This window comes from Lutra lutra, chromosome 16 (assembly GCF_902655055.1).
Source record: "Lutra lutra chromosome 16, mLutLut1.2, whole genome shotgun sequence".
Classification (NCBI taxonomy): domain Eukaryota; kingdom Metazoa; phylum Chordata; class Mammalia; order Carnivora; family Mustelidae; genus Lutra; species Lutra lutra.
In genome coordinates, this window is record NC_062293.1 from 3297025 (window position 1) to 3324824 (window position 27800).

General features: G+C 55.5%; 1 protein-coding gene across 6 annotated transcripts in view; it reads left to right on the forward strand.

Moving 5' to 3' along the window:
* CYTH1 (cytohesin 1) overlaps positions 1-27800 on the forward strand; it is a 79177-nt gene that overhangs the window by 42616 nt on the left and 8761 nt on the right. For 2 of the 6 annotated variants that reach the window (XM_047706506.1, XM_047706505.1), the window contains exons 2-9: positions 15847-15929; positions 17529-17593; positions 19383-19449; positions 19730-19848; positions 20136-20216; positions 21304-21416; positions 22374-22522; positions 22922-23034. In XM_047706506.1, the coding sequence (XP_047562462.1) occupies positions 15847-15929; positions 17529-17593; positions 19383-19449; positions 19730-19848; positions 20136-20216; positions 21304-21416; positions 22374-22522; positions 22922-23034 (790 nt within the window). Of the gene's footprint in view, positions 1-5863; positions 5883-11822; positions 11826-15846; positions 15930-17528; positions 17594-19382; positions 19450-19729; positions 19849-20135; positions 20217-21303; positions 21417-22373; positions 22523-22921; positions 23035-27800 lie in introns of those variants that run through there. The other 4 variants (XM_047706502.1, XM_047706503.1, XM_047706504.1 and 1 more) reach the window with 3 other exon arrangements.

The window sequence follows — 27800 nt, forward strand, 5'->3', positions numbered from 1 at the left end:
CATAGCTACAGCGGGTGCTAAAAGCCTTAGAGCGGGGCGCCTGGGTGGCTCAGTGGGTTAAAGCCTCTGCCTTCGGCTCAGGTCATGATCTCAGGGTCCTGGGATCGAGCCCCCCCCCCACATCGGGCTCTCTGCTCAGCGCGGAGCCTGCTTCCCCCCGCCGCCTGCCTCTCTGCCTGCTTGTGATTTCTGTCAAATAAATAAGTAAAATCTTTAAAAAGAAAATGAAAGCCTTTAAAAAAAAAAAGCCTTAGAGCAGAATCCAAGTGTGTTTTTCCCACAAAGGACATATTTAGGCATCAATCTGAGCAGATATTTTGGGGGTAAATGGCCAGTGGCTTTTCCATACTTTCTCTGAATAGAAACATCAACATAAAATGATGTTTTAGGGGCGCCTGGGTGGCTCAGTGGGTTAAGCCTCTGCCTTCGGTTCAGGTCATGATCCCAGGGTCCTGCAATCGAGTCCCGCATCAGGCTCCCCGCTCAGAGGGGAGGCTGCTTCTCCCTCTCCCTCTGCCTCTGCCCCTGCTCTTTCTCTCTCACATAGATAAACAAAATCTTAAAAACAAAGTAACAAAAAACCATGGGGGGGGCGGGAACATGGCCTTAGTTGTGGAGCCCGACACAGGGAGGTGACTGTGAGGCGACCACAGCCCTAGTCTCTGAGGAGGATCCGTGCCCAGCTTCAGCTGCGTCCCTCTAGAGTCTGTGTTCGCGCCCCCGCTGCTCCGTGGTTGCTCATCACACTGAGTATGTCTTAGAGAATTTTCTAGACAGTCACTCACAGATCAGCAACTTCTTCCTCGTGACCACATGGTGTTTAAGTACTTTGTAACTTTCGCAGCTTCCGGAGGATGTCGGTTGGGTCAATTCTTAAATGGAAGTGCTGGATGGAAAGGGACGTGGCTCTTGAGCTTTGGTATGGCAGAAGGACGGTGCCAGGTTACACGCCCCTGGCCGCCCGTGTGCCCCCACGCCCTCATCAGGGTCCCCCATGTCATCAGACATTTAATTTCTGCCCGACTATCGGAGAGCAGTATGGTACGGTGTTAATGGGCATGTTTTAAATTCTCTGTTTCTAGAGAGGTCAGGCGTCTTTCAGTGTCCGGCCGTCTGTATTCTTCTCTCGCGTCTGCCTCCGTGTCCTTTGCCAGCGGGGTCGGTCTTCGTCTGCCTGGGCGTCCCGCTGCTCCTTGGGGCCTGAAGGATGACCCTTGGCCCGTGCTTCTGTGTTTGCCGTCCCGGCTGTCTGCCTTTGGTCGGGCCCCGTTTCCACTCAGAAGCTTTTGGTCTTCATGCGGGAGACAGGCTGGCCGAGACCGTGACCAGAGTCATCCGTGCTTTATGCTGGAACTCTGATGGTTTCTTTCTCCACGTTCAAGTCCGTGGTTCGGCTAGAACTCATGCTGAGGTAAATGAGGTGAGCGTCCGCCTCGTCTTCCCCGCTGCCTGGCTGGCTCGTGGCCCCACCGCCCGGGGTCGACAGCGCGCTGCTCTTTACATTTGTTTATATTTGTCATTTCTTCCTGAGACTGTGACCCGAGGCACTGCCAGGTGGGTCAGTGTCTCTCAAATGTCCCTTGTGCTGTCCCTGTCACCGAGCCTCACGGGTCAGCCTCCAGGAGCGACTCTCTCATGTCACCTTTCTTCTCTTTCATGCTTTTCTGGACTGTCTGTGTATAAACTTCTTCATTAGAACTTTATTATTACTTCATTTGTATCATCTCTGTAAAAATCTCGTTGGAGATGTACGTAGTGCTTTTAGGACCTGTGATGTACGCACCGGGGAGAGACCTCTCCCTGCTGGGGTCTTCCCGCCTCCGCTCAGGTCTCCCTTGGTTTTCCAGGTGACTCTGTCCTGCCCGTGTGAGAGGCCGGCCCTGCCACATGCTGGCTCTGGGGGTTTGGGGCTTGGGGGTAGAGGAGAATTGGTCCAGAGAAGCCAGTCACCACAGAATCTGCAGGGTGACCAGGAGGCGGGGATCTGTTTACTAGAGGGACAAGTGCCACCAGAAACCTTCCCAGTGTCAGGGGTTCACAGCCAAAGCCCCCACCCCCACAGATCACATCTCCTTCCGAGCTCATTCTGGAGAAGGAGAAGTGCCACCCAGGGTCTCGAGGGCAGAGACCGTGGCACCGAGCTTCATCGTCTCCTGCTGCCGCCTCATGGCTGTCCTCCCTGTGGTGCTGCTCCCGGCTCGGCCATGCCCTCTGCCAAGGGTAGGAGGTGGAGAACCCGGAGAGCAGCCTCTCAGAATGGAAGGACTAGGGGCTGGGCCTGCGCTGGCACTGGGAGGGGGCCCCGTCCCCGCGGCCAGGCCTCTGTGCCTGCCCCAGCTGCGGCCTGCCCGTGAGCGGCCGCTGCGACCGGCCAGGATGCAGAAGGTGGGTGCCCAGCCCGGGGCCGCCTCCCTTCCTCAGCTTCTCTCAGACTTCAGGAAGCCTTCTCTGGACCCCGGGCAGCTCTGATAAGGGTCGGTGTCTGGTTCTGGGAACCAGGTTCTCCCACTTGGGGCTCGGAGAAGACACTGCTGCTCTCTCAAGAGGTCTGCACGCCCTTCTCTGTGGGACAGATGTCATTCTTCGCGTCTCGCAAAAAGTGGTTATGCTTTAGCTTTTCCTAAAGAAAAATAAAGCACGTCTCAGTGTCAGGAATGGAGTACAGCTGTTGACTCTGTGCCCCAGTTGCCATGTGCCAGGAACGGGGGGATTGAGACCTGGGCTCTCTGTCCATTGTGCGTGCTGGGGCGTGGGGCTTTGCCCACGTCAGCTGGGGCCTTGCCTCCCGCCGAGGATTAGCACGCTTGGGCCCTTGACGAGTTGAAAGGTGGGAATTTACCTCCGATGACCGAGTATGTGGTGCTGACTACCCCGCACGCGTGCTGGGGGTCCCTGGGGCCGGCTCTGTGTGCCCGAGGCCGCGCTGGCGGGAGGAGGGCAGGACGTGAGCTCTGCACAGGGGCGTCTCATGCCAGCCTGCGGTGGGGAGCTGGGGGCCCCTGGCAGGGGCAGAATCCAGAGGTCTTCGTGTCAGAGTCAGAGGACACGGTGTGGGTCCAGCTTCTCCCCGCCTTTCCGGAGTGTTCGCCCCTTTCCCTCACGCGCCTGTCCCTCTCCCCAGCCTGGAGCGCCCTCTCCCTCCTGGCTCCGGCCTTCAGAGCAGGCTGCAGCCTCAGCCCCCGTGGGCGGCCTGCTGGCATGTGGCCGCCGTGTTCACCTGTTGCCAGCGTCCTCTCACGTCCCTCCCTGATTCTTTGTCCTTCCGAGGGAATAGTGACATGTAAGCTCTTTGGGGGCTGAACCGTGTCTCGCCATCTCTGTATCTTCTCGGTAGCTCACAGGGCGCCTTGCTTATGGTGGTACACTTTTGTTTTTTTTTTAAAGATTGTTGAATTAACAGTCTGAGAAAACCATTTTTAAAAACTTATTCTCTCTCTCGGTGGATTTCCTGAGAGGACTAGTTAGGCTGTGAACGGTCTTTGTGTTTGATCGCTGTGATCTCATGAACTCGATCTGTTTCAGCATCCGCCCTCTCTGTACACGAGGAGGGCCGCCCTGCAGCCACTCCTGCTGGTCGCTTCCTGCTCTGACTTGTCGGTTCACGTCCTGGGTCCTGTGGTCTGTGCCCAGAATTGACTGTCCTGGGTTCTGCTCGCGGCCGCCTGTGGCCTGGGTTCAGGCTAAACCTTTGCCCCGGCTGCCAGGCCGCTGGTGAAGCCCAACGGCAGGTCCTCCGATGGCTGGGCGGCCGTGGGCGTGGTCACCTGGGGGCACCGTGACGGAGTCTCAGGCAGGAGGTGAGAGGTCGGCAGCCACCGGCAGGGACCCGTCGGTCCCTGCTCCGTGTGCGTGTGTGTGTTTGTGTACAAACCGGTGGTGTTGCCTCAGAACAGCAAGCAGAGCCCCGGTTATTCACGTAGAGCAGGGGCTGCTGCTGGACAGAGGAGCCCCCTGGAAGGACAGCGCGTCGCCCGACGGTAGGCTGCATGAGTGGACACAGAGGGGCGGCGTGGGTTGAGATGCTTAGGTGACGGTCACAGCACGTGTGGAATGAGAGGGGAATCTGTCCGCTGTGGCCCCAGAGTCTTCCCTGCAAGTGGTAGCTTTTGAGGGACGGTGAGCATGAGTCCCTAGACACAAGGAAGTGAAGGGAGACTGGGAGTGAGAATGGGGGGGACAGGAGGACCCTCCCCAGGGGGGTGGGCCGGAGTGGCTGGCTTTCCAGGTGGTGGGACTGTGTCGGGTGGGGACTCCAGGTGCGCCTCTGTTGAAAGCTCGTTCCTTTTGCAGCCCAAAGCAGAGAGTTCATGAGTAATTCTGAGGTTTATTTTTCATGGACTTGGTAAGATTTTACAGATGAGAACTGCCATTTTGGCACAGAAGTAAAATAGTTCCTATTACGGCTAATTCTTCAAAGACGGAGGCAGGGTTACAGAGTTGGGATATTTGGGTCAGGTCTGGCGACCCTGTGCTGGTGACAAGGAATCCCCAGGGGCATGCAGCCTCTGTTAGTAGGATGAGGGGTGGGGTGGGGCCAGGCCTTGCCGGGGGGTGCCTCCTCTCAGCAGCTTCCTAAGGACCGAAGACTGGAAGTTGGTTGGGGGGCGTGGGGATGGTTTTGTCTTCTCCGTTGTTGGTCATGGGGAGCAGTGGTTGTTAAGCAGGGCAGTTCTGCCTTCCGGGGGACATGTGGCAACGCCTAGAGACACTGTGGGTTGTCCCATCTGGAGGTGAGGTGGTAGGGGTGCTCAGCTCAACCCCCTGCTTTGCCTGGATGCCCTTGTGACGGAGAGCGACCCGGCAGGAGGTCACAGAGCCCCAAGCTGGCGTCATGGTTTCTCTTCTCTTTTTCCTCCAAAGTGCTGCTTTGGCTCTTGATTGTAGAACCTTGTGTCTCTTTCCTCACCAGCCAAAGACAGCTGCCTCAAGTCATCTTGTGTTCCGGTCTAACATGGAACTCACGTCCTGGGTGCTGGGGCTCCAAGTCTGTGTGTTTAAGGGTGCCCGTGGGTTGTCCCCGGGTCCTCTGAGTTTGAGAGCCACGGCTCTCGGGCTGCGGTGATGTTTCATGTCACAGGCCTCCTTACGGTACTGTCCCCGAGATCAGCCTGCCGAGCTGCTGCTAACCAGAATGTGCTGGAATGTGCCGCTGCCACCTCCGGTGTGGGAGTGGGAGGCCAGGTCTCTGCTGGAAAGGCCGGAGCACACCTGTGTGGAGATGCGAGGCCTGGGCCCCGGAGCACGGGGGCCTTTGGTCAGCATGACTGCCTGCTCCCGGGGTGCAGAGCAGGAGGAGGGGTGGCCAGGTGCCGAGTGTGATGGAACAGCCTCCCCCCGCCCCGCCCGCCCTGTAGGTCTGCCCCCTCGTCCATCCGCTCAGTAATGAGAGGGCACCTCAGGGAAGGGTTAACATTCTCCCAGTGTAGCAGCCATCAGCCTTCTGCTTCTGGGGTAGAGAACAGCAAGTGCAGCCTGAGAGCGATCTGCACCCCTCCCCCAGGAGGCCGCGTGGGGGGGAGTAGGAGGGGCCGGGCTGTAATCGCATTCATGGAAATGCGCCCGCGAGGAGCTGAGCCGAGCGGCACACACGAGTGTCAGCCGGGCGGCAGCTCCGCGGCCATCTCTGTCCCCACCAGCCTTCCCCTCCGTCCTCGGTTTCCACTCGGCTTTTGTTCCCGGGCCTCCTCCCCGACCCTGGCTGTGCCGGCGCACATGCCGTGCTGGCTCCGTCCCTCCGTCCACGGGGGGCTGCGGGAGCTCCCGGGAGTCTGGCGCCCTGGGGCCGCGGTGCCGGCCCACCATGGCCTCTGAAGCGGAGAGCAGCGAGCGGCCCAGGCTTTGACGGGGGCTGCGGGGGCTGCCGGAGAGGGGACTCGCCTTGGGTAAGAGGCCGGGCGGTGGCGCGTGAGCTCGGCGCGCAGGGCGTCATGCGGAGTGTGCGGTCCGCTCGGGTGTGCTCCGCTGCGGGCCTCTCCCCTCCTGGCAGCAGAGCCCGTGATGTGCTGCGCACGCGGCCGTCTCTGCATGAGCCCCTCGGGGTTCTGCATGTTCTCTCCTCCTAGGGTTTTCCACTGGCTTCTTGGGGTAGATGTTCCAGTATTCAGTGTGGTTTTTTTCTAGGCCTGAGGTTCAGGAGCAAGCTGATGGCCAATTTTGGTGGCCCCGGTTCGGCGAGGTGAGAAACAGGACAGCAGGAAGAGAGGGACGGATGCAGGGTGATCCTCTCCCCTCTGGACCCAGCCCGTGAGCTTTGCGTGCCTCTGAGGACTTTGGAACCACTCCTGGGAGTGGGTAGCCCTCCTCCCAGCAGTACGCCCAGGAAAGGAGTTGGAATTGCACATTTCATTGGATCCTAGGGGTCCGTTCCAGCGATCAGACGGACAGAGAATATTTTAGTGTGCCAAGAAATGAAGGTTTTACCAAGAGCTGGCATACAAATAGGTTTTAAGAGCAGGTGAAGTGAGAGAAAACTGACCTCTTAAAACCACCCCCCCCAAGCCTCTGTTTTGGACTGAAAGGGGTGTGGCCACACAGCTGTGCCACGGAAGGGGTGCCGCATCCGGCACAGGGGTGTTCCTGGAGCCCTTGCCTCAGGAGAAAGGGCGGCGAGCTCAGATGACTTGGTCTGTCTGTTTGGTAGGGAATTCCCAGGGTTTCCCCAAGAGCTAAGCACTCTGCCTCTGTCTTAAGGGGGCCAGGCAAGAAAATGGTTGTCCCCTGTTGAGCTGGTTCTAGCTCTGCTTTCCGTTCCTGTGATCTTTTAAAGACAGCCTTGCAGGGGGCGCCTGGGTGGCTCAGTGGGTTAAGCCGCTGCCTTCGGCTCAGGTCATGATCCCAGAGTCCTGGGATCGAGCCCTGCATCGGGCTTGCTGCTCAGCAGGAAGCCTGCTTCCCCTCTCTCTCTGCCTGCCTCTCTGCCTACTTGTGATCTCTCTGTCAAATAAATAAATAAATAAATCTTAAAAAAAAAAAAAAAAAAGACAGCCTTGCAGACAGAGAGTGGAAGTCTGAAGCCTGAGAGAGTCCTGCTGCAGACCTCCAGCCGGAGCAGATCTTATCGCTGTCAGGCTTGAGAAAAGGTGGAGAGGGTTTCTAGATTGTTCTCTAGTTTTTACCTTTCATTGAAAGCAGATGTTAACTTTGTTTTTCTTTTTCTTTTTCTTTTTTTTAAGATTCTATTTATTTATTTGACAGAGATCACAAGTGGGCAGAGAGGCAGGCGGGGCGGTGGGGAGCAGGCTCCCTGCTCAGTGGACCCTGGGATCATGACCCGAGCTGAAAGCTGAGCCACCCAGGTGCCCCTAACTTTGTTTTTCTAAACCAAACTTTAAGGGTACAATTTTATGATTTCGTCCCTTTTACTACCTTGAAATTTGACCTCATCTCCCTTTGGTTGGCTGGTTAGTGCTGGAGTCTCAGGACTTACTGGATAAAATGTGTCAGTCCACTTCCGTGTGTAAGGTAAGAGGACAGAATACCCTTTCCCCCGCTAAGTTTATGGGGCTGTGTGGGTCTGTTTTCATTTTTTAATAAAGCTTTTGTTTCTAAGTGATCTCTATACCCAACATGGGGCTTGAACTCACAACCCTGCCATCGCGAGTTGCCGCAGTACCTGAGCCCGCTGGGCGTCTGTGGGGCTGTTCGATACCTGTTCTCTTTTGAGAAGGGCCGTGATGATGACCGCCCATTCCAGTTGGGGCAGGGTGAGGGGTTGGCTGGAGATCCTGGAATGACCTGGCGAGGAAGGCCCCCAGCAGCGGTCCTCCTCCCACCCTCAACCCCGAGTAGCTTCTCTGGACTAATGAGCCGGCTCCAAGACTGAGGCGGAAACAGAGCTTTTCTTTTTCTTTCTTTTTTAATTTCCTTATTTGACAGACAGAGATCACAAGCAGGCAGAGAGGCAGCAGAGAGAGAGAGAGAGAGGAGGAAGCAGGCTCCCCGCCGAGCAGAGAGCCCGATGCGGGGCTCGATCCCAGAACCCTGAGATCATGACCTGAGCTGAAGGCAGAGGCTTAACCCACTGAACCACCCAGGCGCCCCCCTGGAACAGAGTTTTTCTTAAAGATGCAGAAAATGGCAGTAAAATCATTAACGTATCTGTCCTTCCTCCGAAGTAGGAGACTTGGTGGCTTTTGTGTGGAGAGAAGTTAAACTGGACTAGTAAATGGTCGCGTGGCCGTTTGCTAGAGGGACGCTGGCCTCTCTGCGCTGAGTATCCGCTGTGAGCCACGTGCTGATCTCACTCCTGGTGGCGTTTTGTGCTCAAGTTCCTTCAAAATCTAGGCGGGGCCGCCCGGGTGGCTCCCTCGCTTGAGTGTTGGACTTTGGGTTTCAGCTCAGGTCGTGATCTCCGGGTGGTGAGATCAGGCCCTGCGCTCAGCAGGGAATCTGCTTGGGGCTGTCTCTCCCTCTGCCGCTCCTCCCTCCCTCCCCCCACCCTGAAAATAAATAAACCTTCAAAAAAATAAAATCTCCTGGGCCAGAAACCGCGGTGAGGCGCGCCGCGCGCCGGCCGGGAGGACCACAGTAAGCAGACGTCAGGGAGTCTGGGCTCTGCCGTTAACTTTCCGTACGTTCAGTTTACTTTTCACGGTGCTGACGCACACGCGAGATAAAACTGATGGTCGTAAGCAGACGGTTCGGTAGTGCTCCAGACAGTCCGTGTTGTGCAGCCAGGCTCCAGAAGCTTCCACCTTGTAAAATGGAAACTCGGTCCCTGGTCAGCACCGCCCCCCTTGCTCCCTTCCCCCGGCCCCTGGCAGCCTCCATCCTACTCTCTGTCTGTGGATTTGGCTGCTCTGGGGACCTCAGGGAGGTGGAATCCTTCAGCAAAGTGGCCTTTTATGGCTGGCTGCTTCCACTGAGCCCGCTGTCCTCAGGGCTCACCTGGGTTGTAGCCGGTGTCAGGCTGTCCTTCCTTCTTGACGTGGAATGACAGTGTATGCAGGTTAGAAAGAATGCCCGGTCTTGACTTAGTAGGAAGGAGGAGTCATTGGTTTTCCGAAGTCAGCAGACTTTCTGTAAAGGTCTGATGTGATCAGCGGCGCAGCCAGGTTCCGGCTCTGGTCCCGTGGCTGTGCTGTGTCTGTCCTCCTCCCTCCCTTGCCCTCTGGGCGTGCCGGCCGTCCTGAGGCCCGTCCTGAGGCCTGTCCCTGTCTCGGGACCGAGGCTTTCGCTGCAGTTCCTTACTCATCGCAGCTTTTTGTGTTCCGTGTCCCCGTGTTGCTCTTTGCTGAGAGTTGCTCTGTGTGTGGGTCGTCGCCTTATCCTTGCCGCAAAGATCTCACCCCAGGTGTTCCGGCGTTGGTTTGGGATTGAGAGGTTTGTGAAAGTTTGTTGAATGCTGGTCTCCAGTGCCCGAGTTCCTTCTAATCTCTTGAGTCTTTCACATTGTAAGTCACTGGGATTTCCTGGGAGACCAGGTGACTCAGCCCATCGGGTGCGGCGGCATGAGGCATCGAACCAGTAGGATCTGCACAGGTCCGAGGTTGGTAGACGCAGGCCCTTCCACCTTTAAGTCTCTGGAGGGGAGGAAATCGCCTTTACTCCTGGACAGCATCCCAGATATGTCCTCTCGAACCCAGAAGCTGTTTTTAAGTGGCTGGGTTCTCTCTAGAGCTGGCAGCACTTTCTAGAGAGGGTATAGGAAAGCACGTACTTTGCCACTGCTGCTCTGTTCTAGCTGGGGCTCCCAGTCGGGTGTCTGAGGCTGTGTATTTTCAGTCTCCTAAAACACACAGATCTGCGAAGGCTTGGCCCTGCTTACACCAGCGGGTACCTCTGGTCCCGGAGAGTGTCCAGACACACCGATGCCCTCCCTAGCCTGGGTGGGAACTTGGTCTAGGGTGTTCTCTCCTGCCTGTTCACCTTCTCCAGGCATGGGGGGTAAGGAGGACCTTTCTAGATTCTTGGCCTCCCTTCTTAAAACATTTCCCTGCTGTGCTGGTTTAAATTTGGACCCCTCTTCTCCACTGAAAGGCAGGGGCTATATATAAGAAGGCGACGGCTGATGGTCACGGTTGGAAAAACAAGGCGAGTGGCGTGTTTTAGAGCCAGGCAGAGGGATCTGGTGTCGCAGGAGGACCTCCGCGAGTGGCGTCTCCGTCCTGAAGCACACCTTTAACACTGCCAGGGATGTAGGACGGAGTGGTCTGTGTTGGCCCACGGCCGGCCGCCTGTGCTCCTGCTGAGCAGAAACTGCTCTCAGAAGAACTGCTTTCTTGGTTGGACTTCATGGCGGATCACTGGGCACCTGCTCCAGCCTGCGGAGGGGGAGCTGGAGGGGGAGCTGCGGAGGGGGAGCCCGAGCCCAGCGGGATTGCGGCCGTGTGCTTGTTGATGGGAGCTGTCCCTTTAAGACAGTCCTCCTTTGTGTGTGCTGGATGGGGCGCATCGCAGCTCTGGGGCTCTGCGACTGGTAAAGTCTGCAGAGCAACATTTAAATAAAGAAATAAATGGAAGCTTCCCTTGTGTGGGTTTTCTATTCACAGCTGAGCACAATGGTCCCTTGTTGTCCACACTTTAATCCCCTGCATTGAATTGGAACCCTGCAAGGGACTGGGGAGGGCCCATCCTGCCCTGGCCCCCTTGCTGGAAGGGGGACACCTTGTAAATTAACCTTCGCAGGCGTGTGTTCGGGAGGCCTCTAGACCCCCAGGCGCTCTGCCCCCCATCGTTTGTGCTCAGGCTGCTGCCTCACTGGTTGCCATTCTTTTCTAGAGAAGGGGGCTTAGCCGCCTTCCTGGCACAGAAGCGTGCTGCAGCCACGTGGCGGTGGGGGGGGTTGTTTGTCTCTCTGCCATCTGGCCCGTCAGCGTCAGCCGATCTTTTCTGTTTAACCCTCATGGCTTTGAGGGAGAGCCACGGCACTGGTACGTGCCCTCGCTGGGGCCCAGGCTGCTTTTCCAGGCACGTGGGGTGTGGGACGTGCGCGACTGTGCCTTGCCTTCCCGCCCTGGCATGGCCTGCCCCATCCTGGGGGTCGCACACCCCCTCCCTCCCCAGCTGTGGTTTGGATCCTCTCTGCTGTTAAGTGAAGGGAAGCATTTTCTCCACGGCGTTGACTTGCCTCCGGAGCAGTGTGTGCACCCGGGCTTGGAGTGAGGAGGCGACCTGCCCTTGAGGAGTTCCGGTGCGGGAGGCACGTGGGTTGGGGTGCTGGCTTTTCTCCTGGTCGCAGGCAGAGCTGCACGAGACAGATGAGATGCAAACCAGCCCTTCTGTGAAAGTTCTCAGGTGATTTGCTGAACCCAAAGGCAGGCAGCGCCGTGACTGCAGGCGGCTCAGGCTGGCACGCGGTGGGCAGTGGGATCCCGAGGCTGATGTCGGGAGGTCGGTGCACGCGTGAACACGTTTTGTTTATTCTGCTGCGGTGCGGGTCCCTTCTGACCTCAGGCCACAGAAGGCCTGTCTTCTCTGGGGACCCCAGACGAATGTTTTTACAAAGTTTTCATTTTAAAAGTGCAGGAGTATTGGGTTACCTGGGTGGCTCAGGTCATGATCCTGGGGTCCTGGGGTGGGGGTGGGGTCCCTGTCAGTGGGGAGCCTGCTTCTCCCTCTCCCTCTGCCCGCCCCCACCTCTGCTTTCTTGTGCGCACTCTCTCTCAAAAAAGTAAATAAAATCCTTTTTAAAATACAGTAGTGCCTACATGTATTTTTTGAGCCAGTATTTAGGAGCTGATAGGACCCACCTCTCTATTCGCAGACCCACTCCCCAGAAGCAGCCACTAGTCATTCGCTTTTTCTGGCTGTTTTCTTCTGGTAGGTGCCGCCAAGTGCACGTTAATGTTCTCATCCCGCTGACGGGTTTATCAAAGTTAGAGATGGTCCCTCAACCCCTCCCACTTCACATCATTCTCTCCGCTCTCTCGCTGTCCATTCTGGATGGTTCCTCAGTGTTTGGTTCCTTTGTTTCCACTTCTGGGACTTGCATACACATATTTACAGCTTCATTTTCTTGTTCGTTGATCTGTTAGCTCTGTCCCTGGTTTTGTAAGCAGGTGCCATGGGGACCCGCCTTGCCTTCCCCCAGCCCCTCACTCTGGCCTGCATGACAATAACGCGTGACTGCGGGCAGCCTTCAGGCCGCGTCTGCGGTCCGGCTCCGGGGCTTGAGAGGCTGTGCGTGCACCACTGCACGGATATACTTGCTGCTCGGCCTGGCGCTCTCTCGGGCGCTGCCCCCATCGAGGAGGCCCAGAGGACTCTGCTTCCTCGCCTCCCCTGAACTCTGCCCGCTGTGGCCGCCTCGCGATCCCCTTCATGCTTGCTCTGTGTCCCGGAATCCTCTTTGTTCGTTGAGAGAAGGCCCCGTGGTGCCTCCACATCTTAGAAATGCTTCTCGGTGGTCTTCCTGTCCCTTCTCTGGGAGGGGCTGCTTGCCGGCCGCCGGTCACCTTCCCGTCCACGCACGAGAGCGCGCACACGTGCACACGCGCTTCCTCGGGCTCCCAAGGCTGCTCCTGCCCCGACCTGGTGTGCACGTCTTCCTCCTCCCGGAGGAGCTCTCCTATGTCTGAAATGATCCTGTTTTGTCTTCCGCATCGACTGCGAATTAATTCTAGGGTCAAAGTCATTTTTATTTAGACCCTCGAAAGCCCCTCTGTCTCCCACTGTCACACCGGCTGCCTCCTCCCCTTCCTGCTCATGGAGGGTTAGGATCATCTCGAATCCTCTGACTTGGGGATTTTTACGTGAGTGTCTCCCCGAGTGAGTCCGTCTCTGCTTCTGTCTTCAGGTCTCTTTGCTCTTAGTTCTGCACGTGCCCCCCTCTATCTTTTAACCCCTTTTTGATGGGAGGAAGCTGGGGGACAAAAATAGGTTTAATTTCCAGGAGCGTATTGTTTAACTGTCCCTTTTTTAGAGTTTTCTGTTCTTCTGAAGTTTCCTTTTGTTCGGCTCCAGGATGGGTTTTCTGTTCCCTGCCTTGCTCATGCTCGTCTGGGCTGCAGGTTCCGCCGTCTCTGTGGTGTAAGACGCGGTGGCAGAAGGTCGAGTGGGCGCTCCGTGTGTGGGGCGGGTCTCGTGTGCATCGAGGCTCTGCTTTCGTCTGGCTGGCGGGACCCGGCTTCGCCGGAAGGGCAGTGCCCGGTCTCCCGGCTCAGCTGCTTGCTCAGGGGTTTTGTTCGGCTGGGGGTGCGGACATCCACAGCCTGTGCTCTGTCAGGGACTGTGCCGGGCTCTGCAGACCCGGCCGGGGTGTGCCCCCGCGGCCCCTGGAAGGAGGAGTTGGCACTCTGCTCTCTGTCCCAGAAGTTTGTTGAAACCTCTTCTGCCATAGGTCCCTCTCCATGACTTTTTGGTGTTGGAGGTTTATAGCTTTTAAAAAAATTCCTTTACTGTTTCCAAGATCGTGTGCTGGCAGGGGCAGGATCAGCAGCAGGTTCTGAATTGGTGCCCCAGAGGCTAGATGGTGACCTTCCCAAAGAGTGGTCATGCACGAAGGCTAACCAGGACCGGGTGAGTGTGAGGTTCTGGAAAGAAAGCAACCGCAGAGATTTTCCACTCTGGAAGGAGAAACACTGGCTTCTCCAGGTGCACAGCAAGTCTTGAGATGCACATTTTCTACATGCTGGGTCTGTTTTTCATCAGCCTCGTCCGAGGGCCGTAGTCTTGCCTTTGCTTGGGTAAGGACGTGATGATCTGATCACACCTTCGTGTGGCTTCAGAACCGCAGCCTGGTTATTCTCCCCTGTGGAATAGCTATTACAAATGAACTGTTGCCTCAAATGTCCAAAACCATGTTATGTTAGAAGAATATTTGTCTTCTAGAACCTCAGGAAATTATTTCTTAAAGGGATCCTCCAGTCTTCATGGGATACAAAGTCTGCTCTGTGAGATGGAGAGAAACTAGAGTGCCCTGCTTCAAGTGTGCTTTTTTCGAGAACAGAGCACGTGTCCGTAGAGTCTCCTGCTCCAGAGCGGCGTGCGCCCCGTCCCGAGCGGACGCGTCCCGGGTCCAGCTGCTCAGGCAGCGCTGATGAGCGTTCCCTGGAGTTCCAGGGATGCAGCGAGGCCACTCTCGGAAGGTGACCTGGGCTGGATTTCTGTCATCTGCCGGAACCCTCTAGCCTCTGACATTGGTGCCTCCTACTGTGGGACTCGGTGCGTTAGGCTGTGCCATCCCAGCCACCATGAAGAAAACGAAGGGTAAAAGGATAGAAAATGCTAGTGGCTGTCCTATGAAGAAGGTGCATTTTTGGTACTGTTGTGTATGGAGATCAGGCCGTGATAGCAAATGCATGTTTTAGTGCGTCTTGGGGAAGTTTAAAAGCACTTTTCTAGAGAAGGGTCGGGGGAACTCTGCGTAAAGGAGAAGTTAGGGGCACCTCGGTGGCTTGGTTGGTTGAGCGCCCAACTCTTGATCTCAGTTCAGGTCTCGATCTCAGCGTTGTGGGTTGAAGCCCCATGTTGGGCTCCGTGCTGGGTGTGCAGCCTGCTTAAAAAAAAAAGCCAGCTTATCTTATGGAGGTAGTCGACCTGTGCTCTACACATCATCTTTGTCGCTTCTGCCCTCTCTTGTTGTCTTCCGTGATTTGTATAAACTGTTTGGGGAAAGTAAGTGGCTGTGACCGCAGTAGTGTCTCAGTGTCGCAGAAACACAGTTGTGGGTCCTGTGCTTTCAGGCAGAGCTGCTGTCCCTGCTCCACGCTGTCGGCGCACATGTAGTCTGAGCCACAAAATGCAGCGTTACTTTCTGTATGTAGCCCACGTGGAGCGGTTGAAATAGTGTATTTTACTCATCAAGTAATGAGTTCCACGTGCGGTCGATGTAAAATGCACCACGGGGGCATTTGTACCTTGCGCACGAGCTATGGCATGGATCGCGCGGAGTCCTCACGCGGGCCTGGTCCCATGTCACGGGCTCCGTCACCACGGTTCGGACTCGTGCCGGCGCCGGCCCTGTCTGGAAACACCCGCCTGCTGCCCCCTCCATCCAGCTGGGAGCCGTTTGCGGTCGCCAACGCTCTCCAGCTTCCGCGGAGCGCCAGGCGGGCTCTGGGCGCTTCCTCGGGTGGCCTCCGTCCACGCACAGCCCTCCGAGTGCGGGGCTGCGACGCCTGCTCTGCCGCTGAGGACGCGGGCTGGGCGGGCGGCTGTGTGTGGCGGGTCGGAGGCGGGATTTGAGCCAAGGGTTTCCTGACCCGAGGGCTTGTGTCCCCTCTGACCGAGGGGCTGCTGTCCCAAGCCCCTGCTCCTGGAGGTGAGGAGCTGTGGCCTCGGAGGGGACGTGTCCGGTGATGGGAATTCAGTGACTGTGCTCAGGATGGGCTCAGGAGAGCACGTAAGGCCGAGAGCAAAGTCTCAGAGCCAAGCAGGCACTTGGCTGGGCTACATCCTTCTGGGCTTTTTCCCTCTGTGTGGGTTGGTCTGTCCCCTCCCTGTCCCCGAATGGCACAGAAGTGTTCATGTTGTTGTGCAGGGACCACCCCCTCCCCACTTCAGGGAGTTGCAGAAGTGGTTCCAGGTCGCTGGGGAGGTCCACAAGGGGGCCGAGGCCTCAAGAGACGGGTTCACGGGGGCCTGAAGCGTCCCCGCTGACAGGGCTGAAGATGGCCAGGGCTCCGCGGACAGTCCCCTTTTATCCCCAGCCGACCTCATCTGACCTCAGGCGGCCTTTTCTCTCTCGTTTCCATGGCAAGCGCTCTCCAGCGAGCTTTTTCTCTGCGAGCAGGGTGCTGTCTTCCTTCGGGGAAGCTGAGGGAGAATGGGAGCCAGAGCTGTCCCCATTTCCAAAACGGGCTTCTGGTTTCTTCCGTGGTGTCCTTGTCCTTTTGTGGTGTCCAGAGTCTGTTTATTTTTGGTGAGATAAAGCTTTCCTAGTAACATTTTCCTCCTTTCTTGTAGTTCCCAGTGACCTGACCGCAGAGGAGCGCCAGGAACTGGAGAACATCCGGCGGAGAAAGCAGGAGCTGCTGGCCGACATTCAGGTAGGAGGTCACGGCGGTGGCGCGTGTGGTGTGACAGGTGTCCTTTACAAAGGTCTCCTCATGATATCTTCGAGTTGACACCAGCCCCCCTCCCCGCCTCAGTGCTGAGCAGAGCATAGTGACTGACAACCACCTTGGTTTTCCCGGTGAGAAGAGGGAGGCCTGGCTTAGGTGGTTTGTGAAGCCTCACCCGCCTGCTCGGTTGCCAGAACCAGGGGAGCCTAGGCCCCCCTGACTCCCACGTGGGCTTCTAACTGCCGAGGGGGGCATGGGTGAGGGCTCGGGTGCTTGGAACATGGACTTCGGGCTAAGCTAGACCCACGTCCCGTCCTGGCGCTGCCTCTTCCTGGACGAGCGATCTCAGATGAAAGGATTCTTTGAACTTTCGTTTCTTCCGCTGTGAGATGGGCACGAAAGCACCTGTTGGTAGGCTGCTGTCAGGGTTAAACGAGGCCCCGTGCCCCGTGCGGTGCTTCAGCCGCAAGCATGGTTTCATCCATTTTTCTAAGATCCTTTGCGTAACCGTGAAGCTTTGTAGGACGTAAGTATAGAAGCCATTGGTTGGGTTATTTTAGCCCTTGGGGCAGTAGATGTTATTCCTGCAGAATTCTTCGCAAAGCCTTTGGCTTTTGGGGGTGGGAAGGGGAGGGAGGGGACGTGCCCTGGAACCCCAGAGCTGCAGAGTGTGCGAAGGAAAGACTTGCTCCCGTGTCGACTTCAGTAGAATTTGATCATTTGCATTAATTCTTTGATTCTTGTTTCACTGGTAAATGCTTGGAAGTCTTTCTTTTTTTAATTTTTAATTTTTTAAATTAGTCCTCAGTGTACTAGAATTCATTGTTTATGCACCACACCCAGTGCTCCATGCAATCCGTGCCCTCCATAATACCCCCCACCAAGCTCCCCCAACCTCCCACCCCCGCCCCTTCAAAACCCTCAGATTGTTTTTCAGAGTCCACAGTCTCTCATGGTTCATCTCCCCCTCCGGTTTCCCCCAACTCACTTTTCCTCAGAAGTCTCAGCAGTTCTTCACTCGAAGCCCCCCTTCGCTGGGACTGTCCATTCTGAGGGTCTGTGTTGTGTTACCCATGGAAGGGGGCAGGGGCGGAGAGGCGGGAGCTCGGGTGGACATTCCCGTGGCCCGCCGCTGGGCGGCAGTGTTAGCCCGGCCCCAGCGCCGCTGGCCCGACAGTCTGAGCGTGGGGCCCCTCGTCCTGAGTCTGCAGACACAGTCGCGGAGTGGCCGCAGATCTGATAGACTGTATCGAGGCAGCCGCCTTTCACGGGAGAAGTACGTATTTTACGCAGCGTCTGTGATGATAAGCTTCCCTAGACAGTGAACTCCTGGAGGTGAGGAATGGTCTCTTCCACCTCCGTATTCCCTGGAATGTGTACCGTCTGGTAGGAGCTCAACACGTATTTGTCGAATAGATGGATTTTCCAAATGTTAAAGATTTTTTTCCCCTGGTTTGTCTTATTTTATTTCATTTTGGCTTATTTTGTCTTGTTTGTGGTTGGAGAGAGTTATGTGAGCTGTTAGAGGGGCTCTTCTCACTGGCATCGGCCCCTCCTGCTAATTCTGACCTGTCTGTTTTGTAGAGGCTCAAGGATGAGATAGCAGAGGTAGCTAATGAAATTGAAAACCTCGGGTCCACAGAAGAAAGGTGAGTCTGTCCAGCCGGCCACTGGGTGTTGTGGCCACAGCCTAAGCGAGCACCTGGCCTGTGCTTGTGGCCTACATAAGGGAGGGGGCACTTTCTGTCTTCGGTCCCCGGCAAGCGCATGCATCCCCATGTTTTCTGTTCCCCCTGTTCAGTGCAGGGGCTCTGATAGGTGATAGCCTTTCACATCATGGCAGACACTGAGACAGAGAACTCCAAAGGCCCCTGAACCCGAAACAGCCCTTGAGGGACTCTCTGAACTGGTGTTCCTTCCCTCTGCTGTCCACTGTGTTTGCATTTAGAGTTTGTGCTTTTCTTTGAGTCCAGGAAAAGCTTAATGCCACTCGCACCGTTTCAAAAGGTTGGAGCGCCCAGCTGTGTGTGGGTGCCCCAGGGGGCTCGCTCGTGCCTCCCTGACGCTTGGGAGTAGGGCATGGATGTGGGTATCCTAGTGCAACCCGACGAGGGCTGTTTGCAGGGTGACGGCACGAAGTGTCAGCAACCTCCAGGGTTTAGTTTTGAATGGGCTTCCCAGACCGTTTTCTAAGTGCTTAATGCACTAACTGGGCTGTCTCTAACTCACTACATGTCTGTATTTTTCTAAGCCTAAGTCCTCTGTCTGGCTTTCTAAGACCGTTGGAGTTTGTTATTTCAAGTGTGTGCAGGCGGTGTCATTAGAGACGAGCAAAGTGGGGGTCTCCAAAGAACCCCCAGTCTTCACTTCCGGGCTCCGTGCTGTCAGTTTGGGATAATAGCTTTCTTTCTTTCTTTCTTTCTTTTTTTAAGATTTTATTTATTTATTTGACAGAGATCACAAGTAGGCAGAGAGGCAGGCGGGGGAGGGGGAAGCAGGCTTTCCGCTGAGCAGGGAGCCCCATGCGGGTCTCGATCCCAGGACCCTGAGATCACGACCTGAGCTGAAGGCAGAGGATTAACCCACAGAGCCACCCAGGTGCCCCGGATGATAGCTTTCTTAACTTCACATTTTAAAAAATTGTAGCTTTAAAGTAGTGGATACATTGGAGCCTATCAAAATTTAAAACTTATGCTCTTAAAGATACCGTGAAAAGGAACAGATGAGCCACAGACAAGGAGAAACGTTTGCTGTGGCGTGTCTGAAAGAGGACTGGTGCCCAGAATGTCTGTGCAGAGAACAGTGCAAGTCCGTGACAAGGAGATGCCCAGATTGAAGAGTGGGCCTGGGGTCCCTGGCGTCGGTGAGCGGCGTGGCCCCTTCTCGTCCTGTGCCGCATGCCCTGTGCCGTGGCCCGCGGTGGAGCGCCTAGGTGGTCACTGGCGGGAGGTGAAAGTGAACCTGGGGCAAGGCTCCTGCCGCAGCGCTTAAGACACCGTCGCTTCGCCTGGTCCCAGCTGTAGCCGCAGGCGAGCCGGCCGGTGGGCACAGGGCCGTTCGCTCACGCGGCACAGCCTCGCTGGGTGGTAGAGTGTTCTACACCCGGTCATGGTGAGGGCCGCACAGCTTTGTCAGCTTACTAGAAATCGTTCAGATGTACACGAAAGATGCATATATTGTGTGATACGTACATGATACCTCGATAAAGATTTTTTTGAAAAATCACGTTGAAAGAAAAGCCCTAGCATAGAAGGAACAAATGGACATGGGGCTGGGGTCAGGATTTCAGCTGACCTTCCGCATGCAGACCTATGTACGCCCGTGCTCTCCTGATAGCACTTTCCAGACCCCCAGCAAGTCCGTGGGTGCAGTGACATTTGTCTTTCCAAGCCTCTCGACGGCCGGAGGACTAACGTTGGCTCCGGGGTTGTTTTACAGGAAAAACATGCAGAGGAACAAACAGGTAGCCATGGGCAGGAAGAAATTTAACATGGACCCTAAAAAGGTGAGTGAGAGGGTTCCGCCGGTGTCCTCGGGCTCCACGATGGGGTCGCTGCGGTGCTCAGAGCCCGGCACCGTCCGTCACGGCTTCCTGCCCTTCCATAGAGCGCACGACCCCTCCTCACGTCCTCAGCCCCGGCTCCTCAGCTCGGGCTCCCCTGACCCTTCGTGTCCGTTGATCCTTCCTGTGTGTGCAGAGCACCGACACCTGTTCTTCCCCTGCCCTTTCCCTCTGTTCCAGAGGTTTCCGGGGCGAGTGTCATCGGCATCCTTGTCTCTTCTAGGGGATCCAGTTCTTAATAGAGAATGACCTGCTGAAGAACACTTGTGAGGACATCGCCCAGTTCTTGTACAAAGGGGAGGGGCTCAACAAGACCGCCATCGGCGACTACCTGGGGGAGAGGTGAGGCCTCGCCAGACGCCGGGGGCAGAGCAGGCTGGTCAGGAGCTCCGGCATGCTCAAGTCCCCAGGGGGAGTTCTGTCCTGAAGCTGCTGAGTTCTGGGGCACAGTGACTGGTGTTCTGGAGGTGCGGGACAGAGGGATGTGGGCCTCTTCCTTGCTGTGTGGAGCCCGCGGGACCACGGGACTCAGCGTGGAAAGTGCCTGGCTGGGGCTGGACGGTGCGGGTTCTCAGGCGCTTGGGGTCTGACTTCCGCTCCCCGCCCCCGTCTTTTGTTTTTCCTGTTAGAGATGAGTTTAATATCCAGGTTCTTCACGCATTTGTGGAGTTGCATGAGTTCACTGACCTCAACCTCGTCCAGGCGCTACGGTGAGTGTGTTTGGGGAGGGCGCTCTGGAAGGTGGGAGGGGCAGGTCTCCGATGCCGTGTCTGTCCTGTGTGGCGTTTTGATGGAAGGATGTTTCGAGGGCTCTCGGACATCCCGAAGAACCCAAGGCGGAGAGGATTGGTTGGTTAAAGAGAACAGAATGACAGCACGCCCTGAAGGCAAATTCTACACAACTCCTCCTCATGTCTTTCATTTGGGAAATTTCACTGGGAAGTTGGTGAATGTTTATATTTTGAAATTTTTTCCAATTTTCAGTGTAGAAAACGCTTGAATCCCCTGCCCTAGAATAGGAAGTCAGTAGCTGTTCACTTCATCTTAGAAAGAGAGTAAATTTTCATTTTTACTGTGTTTTTTTTAAAAGATTTGAGAGAGTGCACACATGTGCACACACATGCACACACACACGTGCAAAGGCTGGGGAGTGTTGAGGGAGAGTGGGTGAGAATCCCAAGCAGACTCCACGCTGGGTGTGCAGCCCTAAGTGGGCTCCAGCTTATGAACCAAAACCAAGATGCCGACTGAACCCTCTGGGTGCCCCCATTTTTTTACAAAATCTTCTGAGACACCGCCCTTCGGTGACCTCGCTGCCAGGGGTGTCAACAGCATCAACTGCTGTGTTGCTCTTTGGATAGATGAGAGTGATGCACGCTGAGACCTGTTGGTCATGGGTCTCTCTTGGACTTAAGGGGATCAGCTGTGAAAGCGGTGATAGAAAATCTTCTCTCTTTCCACTGCCTCATCTTGTTTTCTGGAGATGGGCACTCATTAGCCTGAGCATTATTTCTGTCTCAGTCTTGTGTGTTGGTCTGAGGAGGAGAGCCATTCTCTTATATAGGAAAATCTTAATTTTTCACATTTTCTTTAATACTGTACCTTTGACTAAGAGAACCGTGGTGTTGAACTATAAGCTTGCACCTGCTCAGAGCTGCAGGAGCAGAAGCCCCGGCCCAGTGGGTCCCCTTTCACCCCTTTGTACTAAAACCCATGGGAAATGCCGCCCCCGTTCCCGGAGAAGGGAGTGGTGTCCCCGAGCCCCTGCCCAGCGACACGCCTATCCTCCCCACTCAGGCAGTTCCTGTGGAGCTTCCGGCTACCGGGAGAGGCCCAGAAGATCGACCGGATGATGGAGGCGTTCGCGCAGCGCTACTGCCAGTGCAACCACGGCGTGTTCCAGTCCACAGGTAGGGTGGCCGCAGGCCCTGCCACTGGCCAGCGCTTCCTGTGGGCGTCTTTCCTGGCACTAGGTAGTTTCCAAAACAACAGGACCTGGGTTCATGCCGAGAACATCGATTTAAACGGTAGCTGGCGTGGCGTAGCGAAGAGTCGGGAGTGATCCAGAAGGCCAGGGAGTAGGAACGAGGGGTGGGAATGGACGTCGTAGTAGCTGAGAGGCAGGCAATGTGCACCTATTAAAAATCGTGTTCTGAGTCTCTGTGGCCCGCTTACTTTGTAACTGCAAGTTTGATAAGTACAGCGTCGAAATGCAGGGACACTGTAACCGGCTGTGACCGGTGGGGAGCGCGTCTGTGGGGCTGGGCGCGGGGCGGCGTGTAATGTTCTCGAGCGAGTGTGCACCGGAAGCGCGGTGCTCCGCGGGTCTGCCATCCTTCAGTTTCGTGCAAGAACTAAAAACATAAAAAGTACGCGCTTGAAAAGAGGCTTTATTGACATGGGGAAAATGCTAACAAGAGCGGCAGGAAAGCAGGATTCAAAGCTCTGTCTCTGTTTTGATTCCAGTCTTGTTAAGAGGGGGCATCCGTGAGCCCCATTGGTGGCATGCCGCACTGGGCCCACTTGTGTAATAATAAAAGCAGAATAAGTTGTTGCCGGGCAGTGGCATTTTGTGGCAGGATTTTGTATTTTCTTTTTTATACATCGTGTTGTTTTTCAGATTGCGGTGCGGCATCTGTGGTCTCCTTTTGCAATCTAAAGCATAATCCGTTTTCAGTCTTGGATGCTTGACGCACTTCTCGGTGCCTGGCTGTTTTCGGGTTGCAGTGTATAGTTTCCGTTAGACGGCGTCAGGCGCGTGCGGTCGTCTCCTCCTTCTGACAGCGTGGCAGTTGGTCTTGATTGCGTTGGACGTTTGTGGTCCTTCCAGGGGGTGTTTCTGATCCTCTTGCTGCTTTTCTCTTTAGATACTTGTTACGTCCTCTCGTTTGCCATCATCATGTTGAACACCAGCCTGCACAACCCCAACGTCAAAGATAAGCCCACTGTGGAGAGGTTCATCGCCATGAACCGCGGCATCAACGACGGGGGAGACCTGCCCGAGGAGCTGCTCCGGGTGAGCACACTCTAAGCCCAGAGACGGTGAACTTGGGACGGGAGAGACCGGTGCCCCACCGAGGGTCTGCTCCTAAAACTCATTTAACTGTGAATCCCAGCACGAAATGGGTCGCGAGGCGAACGAGGGAATCGGGAGGGGGAAGGGGTTTAGAAGTTTGAAACTGAAAGCATGAGTGCAAGTTAGGCTGCTTTCTTTTCTTTCTTAATTATCCATCAGGCACCTTATTTATTTTATGTCTGCGAGTGGCCTGAAGTCAGAACTCGCCATGTTCTTCTGTTCTCGGTGCCCGACAAAGACACGGCACATAACCCATGCTCAATGAATGAACAAGAGGAAGGGGGAGGGCGCAGAGATGTTTGTAGAACCAGAGACATGCAGTGTCATCTTTTATCCCAGAATCTGTATGAGAGCATAAAAAACGAGCCTTTTAAAATCCCAGAGGATGATGGGAATGACCTCACTCACACATTCTTCAACCCAGACCGGGAAGGCTGGCTATTGAAACTCGGTGAGTAGCGCGCTCTGGGTCGGGGCTCCCGGCACAGAAACTGAGAGAAAGGGTGTGTCGTGCTCGTGCACATGCACGTGCTGCAAGGAGGTGGGGGGAGGTTACAGGAGGCGCTGCGGTGAGACGGTGGTGTGAACTCCTGGTATTTAAGGAGACCCGCCTCCGGAAAGGAGCATGCGGTCAGTGCCCCCGCGGGACATAGGGCTACCGCTGGGCGCAGACTCACCCTGCACCAATGCGCTCCCGTGGGTTTGCACACCACGTGTTTACCCTGGAACCGATTGGCTGCGTTTTGTGTCAAGCCAATCCCTGGAGAACCGGGTCCTTTTCCTTTCTTTGCCCTCTTGGTCCCTGGGAGGGTGGCCAGCCGTGTCCATCTCTCTACTTCCCATCACACAGGCTCGTAGCTGGCGCTCCCGCCTCCCCCCACCCCAGCGCGTCATCACCACTTCTGCATCCGGCTCCCCACGGGCAGCGTGCATGGCAAACCCCAGCCCCTGGCTGCACCGCGACCCTCGGCGCTCTCACTCGTCCCCGGGCAGCGGCCCCCCACCCCCGAAACCTCCCTGCCAACCCAGATCTGCCACTTCCACGATTCTGCTCATTTAGAAAGATTTTTAAAAAGTGTTCCTCTTCCCTTGGCCAAAAGTGAGCTTACTTGCTTAGATTTCAGTCATGCCTAGAGGCGAGAGAGTGACCGAAAGGAAAAGTAGGGTTTTCATGACGTTTGTGCCCACATGTGGTTATCTCAGTAATTGTTCCAGAGCATGGGGAGAGCCCCTGGCCATCGTCGGCACTTTTTTTTGGCCCTGAGAGGATACGGTCCTCTGTTTTCTTCGGCCTTGGCCTTTTGATGCACGGATTCCCTCATCACCCGGGGTGCTCGTGGGGGTCACCGCCCGCTACCGTTTCAGCTGCCAGCCCTGGTGCAGTTAGAAGTCACTCCTCTCTTGGCGATAATGGACACCTCTGGGAAGTGCTGAACTGGAGTCTTTTTAAATAAGTTCAGGTAGCAGTAGGATGTATGTCCTTTAAAAAGCGTATTCCAAGTCCTCGTATTTCCCTATAAGGACTCCTTCATAAATTCTCCTTAAAGCACCACTTCCCAGTTGGAGGTTTGACTCCCCTCTTGAGTTGGTCAACATTTCTGAGGTCTTTAAGCCAATAGAATCCTTGAAAACAGTTGATAACCTCAGAGACAGCCGTCTTGCCCTGCGCCTTTCCTGCCAAGTGGATGGAGCTAAAAGGAAAACGACTAGAAATTTAAAAAGTACATCCAAGCTTGGATTTACCTCCCCTACAGTGAAATTTGTTTAAATGCTAATGCTGAGTGTTAGCTTTGACAGCCCAGATGCTAAAATTAGACCAGTGCAGAGATGATCTTGCCTCCTGTGCCAAGATGACACGTACATTCAGGAGGCATCCCATATTTTTAAAAGCAAAAAAAATTAGCAAAATGTGGGGCTTACTTTTAGGTCATTGCATTGCCTTTTCTAAAGTTCCCCTAAACCCCTAACTCGTTCTACCGTGTTTTCGTCGTAGCCACTTAGGATCACCCCTGTGTACCCACGTGCTGCAGAAGGCAGGCTTCCGGCCTCTGCAGCTGTGTGTGTGTGTCCGTGTAAGAGTGTGTATTCTGTGTGCACACATATGTACGTATGCATTCATGGGAATATGTGTGTGCATTCCTACACACACCTTAAAAAGTGACAGCCATCTGCAGGAAGACATTAAATTTCCCCCCCGTTTTCCTCTCTTAGCTCTGGATTCTGAATAGACTAATAAACCTTAGCTTTGTGAGCCCCCAGCTCTGCGGCATCTTCGGGGCCAGGCTTCCGGGAGTGCTGCAGAGCCCGCCCTCCCCGGGCGGCATGTGGCAGGTGAAACAGGCTTCCCCGTTCACGTGCCAGCAGTGGCGTTCGCCCGCTTAGTGATTTTATGTTTGGCTCCCCCGGGGCAGATGGGAATGACTAATACATTGCACTTTAATATTAAGGAGTTTGGTTTAATTTCTTTGTTTTAATTTTCTTTTCTCCCTCATTTGTATGTTTCCATGATTTTGGCTCTCCTTTTCCTTGCCCCAAACTCCAGGAGGTATGTAACCCCCCAGCCTGCTCGCTCGCTCTGCCAAGGCCACTGTACTTGCTACAGCGTTTCCTTATTTTGTTATTTTTGGTTATTTTGTTTTTTAATTGCTGGTGGTAGTGTTACTGCTGCTTCTAACTTACTGTACAGTCCCTAGGGAACTGGCCAGGATCAGGGGTTCATGTTTCCCTTTTAGGACTAGTGCAGAGTGCATCAGACAGCTAGGCACCAGGCCGCGGAGTAATTTAAACTTACTGAATGCGGTAGTGCAAGAAAACATACTAAGTGGGTTTCTAAAAGCAGAGAAAGTATTCACTGAATTTTCTCTTGGAAACGTTGGCCAGGCATATTCTGTATGTGTCGCGTTCAAATTGACCACACCTGTGAATTACAGTGATTTCTGAAGAGGAGGAAGAGAGGGAAGGTTTGGCTTTCCGGCACCACGTGCTTCTGATAGGCCGTGATCAGAAAGCCGCCAGAACAGGAAGCAGTGAGACAGCTTGGGACATTTGCCTTTGCATGGGACAGGGAAGTGGCGTCACCTAAACTCAAAGGATGCCAAGTTTGGGGGGAAAAGAAAGATAAACACCAAAAGCCCACCCCAGAAGTCCTAGGTGTTAGGGAGGGCCTTAAACCTGAGCTCCGTATTTCATGTTCCGTTGTGTTTTTCTCCCTCCTCTCTTCCAGTGAATATTGTTAAAAACCCAAAATTGGCCTCTTAGTTATGTTGTTGGTCTCTCCTCTCCATTTGCTGGTTTGGGCTTGTGTTCCTGGAGGACGAGCCCCTCAGGCGTGTGCTCCAGCACTACCTGCCCGGAGAGCCGCACGCAGAGAGAGCTGTCCTTAGCACGTTTGGGGACTCGTCAGCGCTAGGGAAGCCGACGCCTGGCCTTCGCCTCGGGGGTGGGAGAGGTCCTGTGAGTTCCACAGGGACTGTCCTAGGCGCGCGCATTGGTCTGTCTGCCTGTTTCATGTCTGTTTCCTTCAACATGGAAATGCTCCCCCCGGGCCGCCGTGATGTCTCTCGCAGCAGAGGCCTCGGTAACGCAGCCGGTTGCCAGGGGACATCATCCAGCTTTTGTCAGCAGGGAGGGCATCTTTCCAGCTTTGCTTTTCCTCCTAGATGTCCTTCCACCTTCTTTGTCGCATCTGACCCCTCCTCCATGACCTCCTAAGCCCCGAGGGCCCCCGGGTGGTCCTGCGGGGGGAGTGCATGGGAGTCAGCATGGGTTGAGGTGTCCAGTGTACAGAGCCCTGTGTGGGGTGAAGGTCCGAGAGGTTAGAAGAGCTGATTTCTCAGGCTCTGAAGTGGGGGCGGGGTGTTCCTTTTTATAACATATCGGTTCCCGTTCTAAATAAATTCCTTGTCTTCTTTTTCTTCCTCATTTGTTTTGATCCTGCCCCGCCTTTCCCATTTTCCACATGCATGTCATACTCCCATCTGTGGTTTTTTCCTGAATTCATGCCCAGGGCCTTAGGGACCAGAGGCTCCTGCTCACATCAACTGGCAGACCGCTGCTGGCGGGGGCCGGCCCTCGCACAGGGCCCCCAGCAGGTGGGCGGTGTGAGCCGGCCAGCGGCAAAGGCCTCCGTACCCTGGGTCTGTGCAGTTCCCTGTCGATCACGTAACCTCCCTGACACTTCAGGCCCCATACAGAGCCGAGAAAGGGACTGAGAAGTCCAGCAGGCTTTCTGCTCGATGCCGGGACCGGGGCTGAGTGTGCCTCTCCTTAATGTTCTACGCGGCGCTCCAGCCATCGCGTCCCGTCAGGAGACCCGGTGTGAGCACATGGCAGCACGCCCCTGCTCTCGGCTCAGCTGCCTATGCTGAGGGACAGGAGAGAAAGCATGACTAAGGTCATATCAGCTCCGCAGCCCGTGGGCCTGTCTTTGCGAAGATCAGAGAAGTGATGTTCTCTGGAGGTTAAGTCTTAGCGAGAAGAGCATAGTCTGTCAAGGCAGTAAGAGGTGCACACAGTGGCGTGCGCATCGAAACACAGGAAGGCCTTTGCGTGACTTCTGTGTGGTTCGCGATCAGAAAGCTGCCCCTTGCCCCGACATAAGCAGACCAAGGCGAGGTTCGGCTCATGGCCGCGAGGGGAGCGGGAGGCAGCTTCGCTGAAACAGGCCGCCACCGAGCCTCCCTCCCCAGCGTGAGCATAGCTTCTCGGCCCCAGCGCTGCTGTTTCACGGAGACGTTAGAGAGGACAGAGAGGCCCTTTGGCACTCTCGGCCCCACTGTCCGTGCTCCCTTGGCCTGCGGGCCCGTCCCCTAGCTCAGTGGTCAGCGCTTCAGGTGAGAAGTTTGGGCTTGGAAAGGCTCCTGAGCGCTTCTCCCACTCACTGGTGGGTTCCTCCCCGATCCGGGAACTCCCGCCTTGTCTCCTCCAGGACTCTGGGGAGATGTCATTTGTAGGACACTGGCCCAGGGCCTGAAAGCCATACAGAAGTGCACTATAATCAGCAAGGTAGGGTAGAGGGTGAAGCCCCAGAAGTTTGGGTTCCACATTCCAGGAAAACTCTAGATTTGATTGTGAAGGGTTAACACATCTGAACCCCTGCGTACGTCTGTGCCCTGGGCTGGGCGCCCTCACAGTGTAGCTGGGACCGGGGCTGACCCGCTTCCCTCTTTGTCCTCCGTGGGCCCATTTCCACCACTCGACGCTCCCGCTGGCGCTGCTC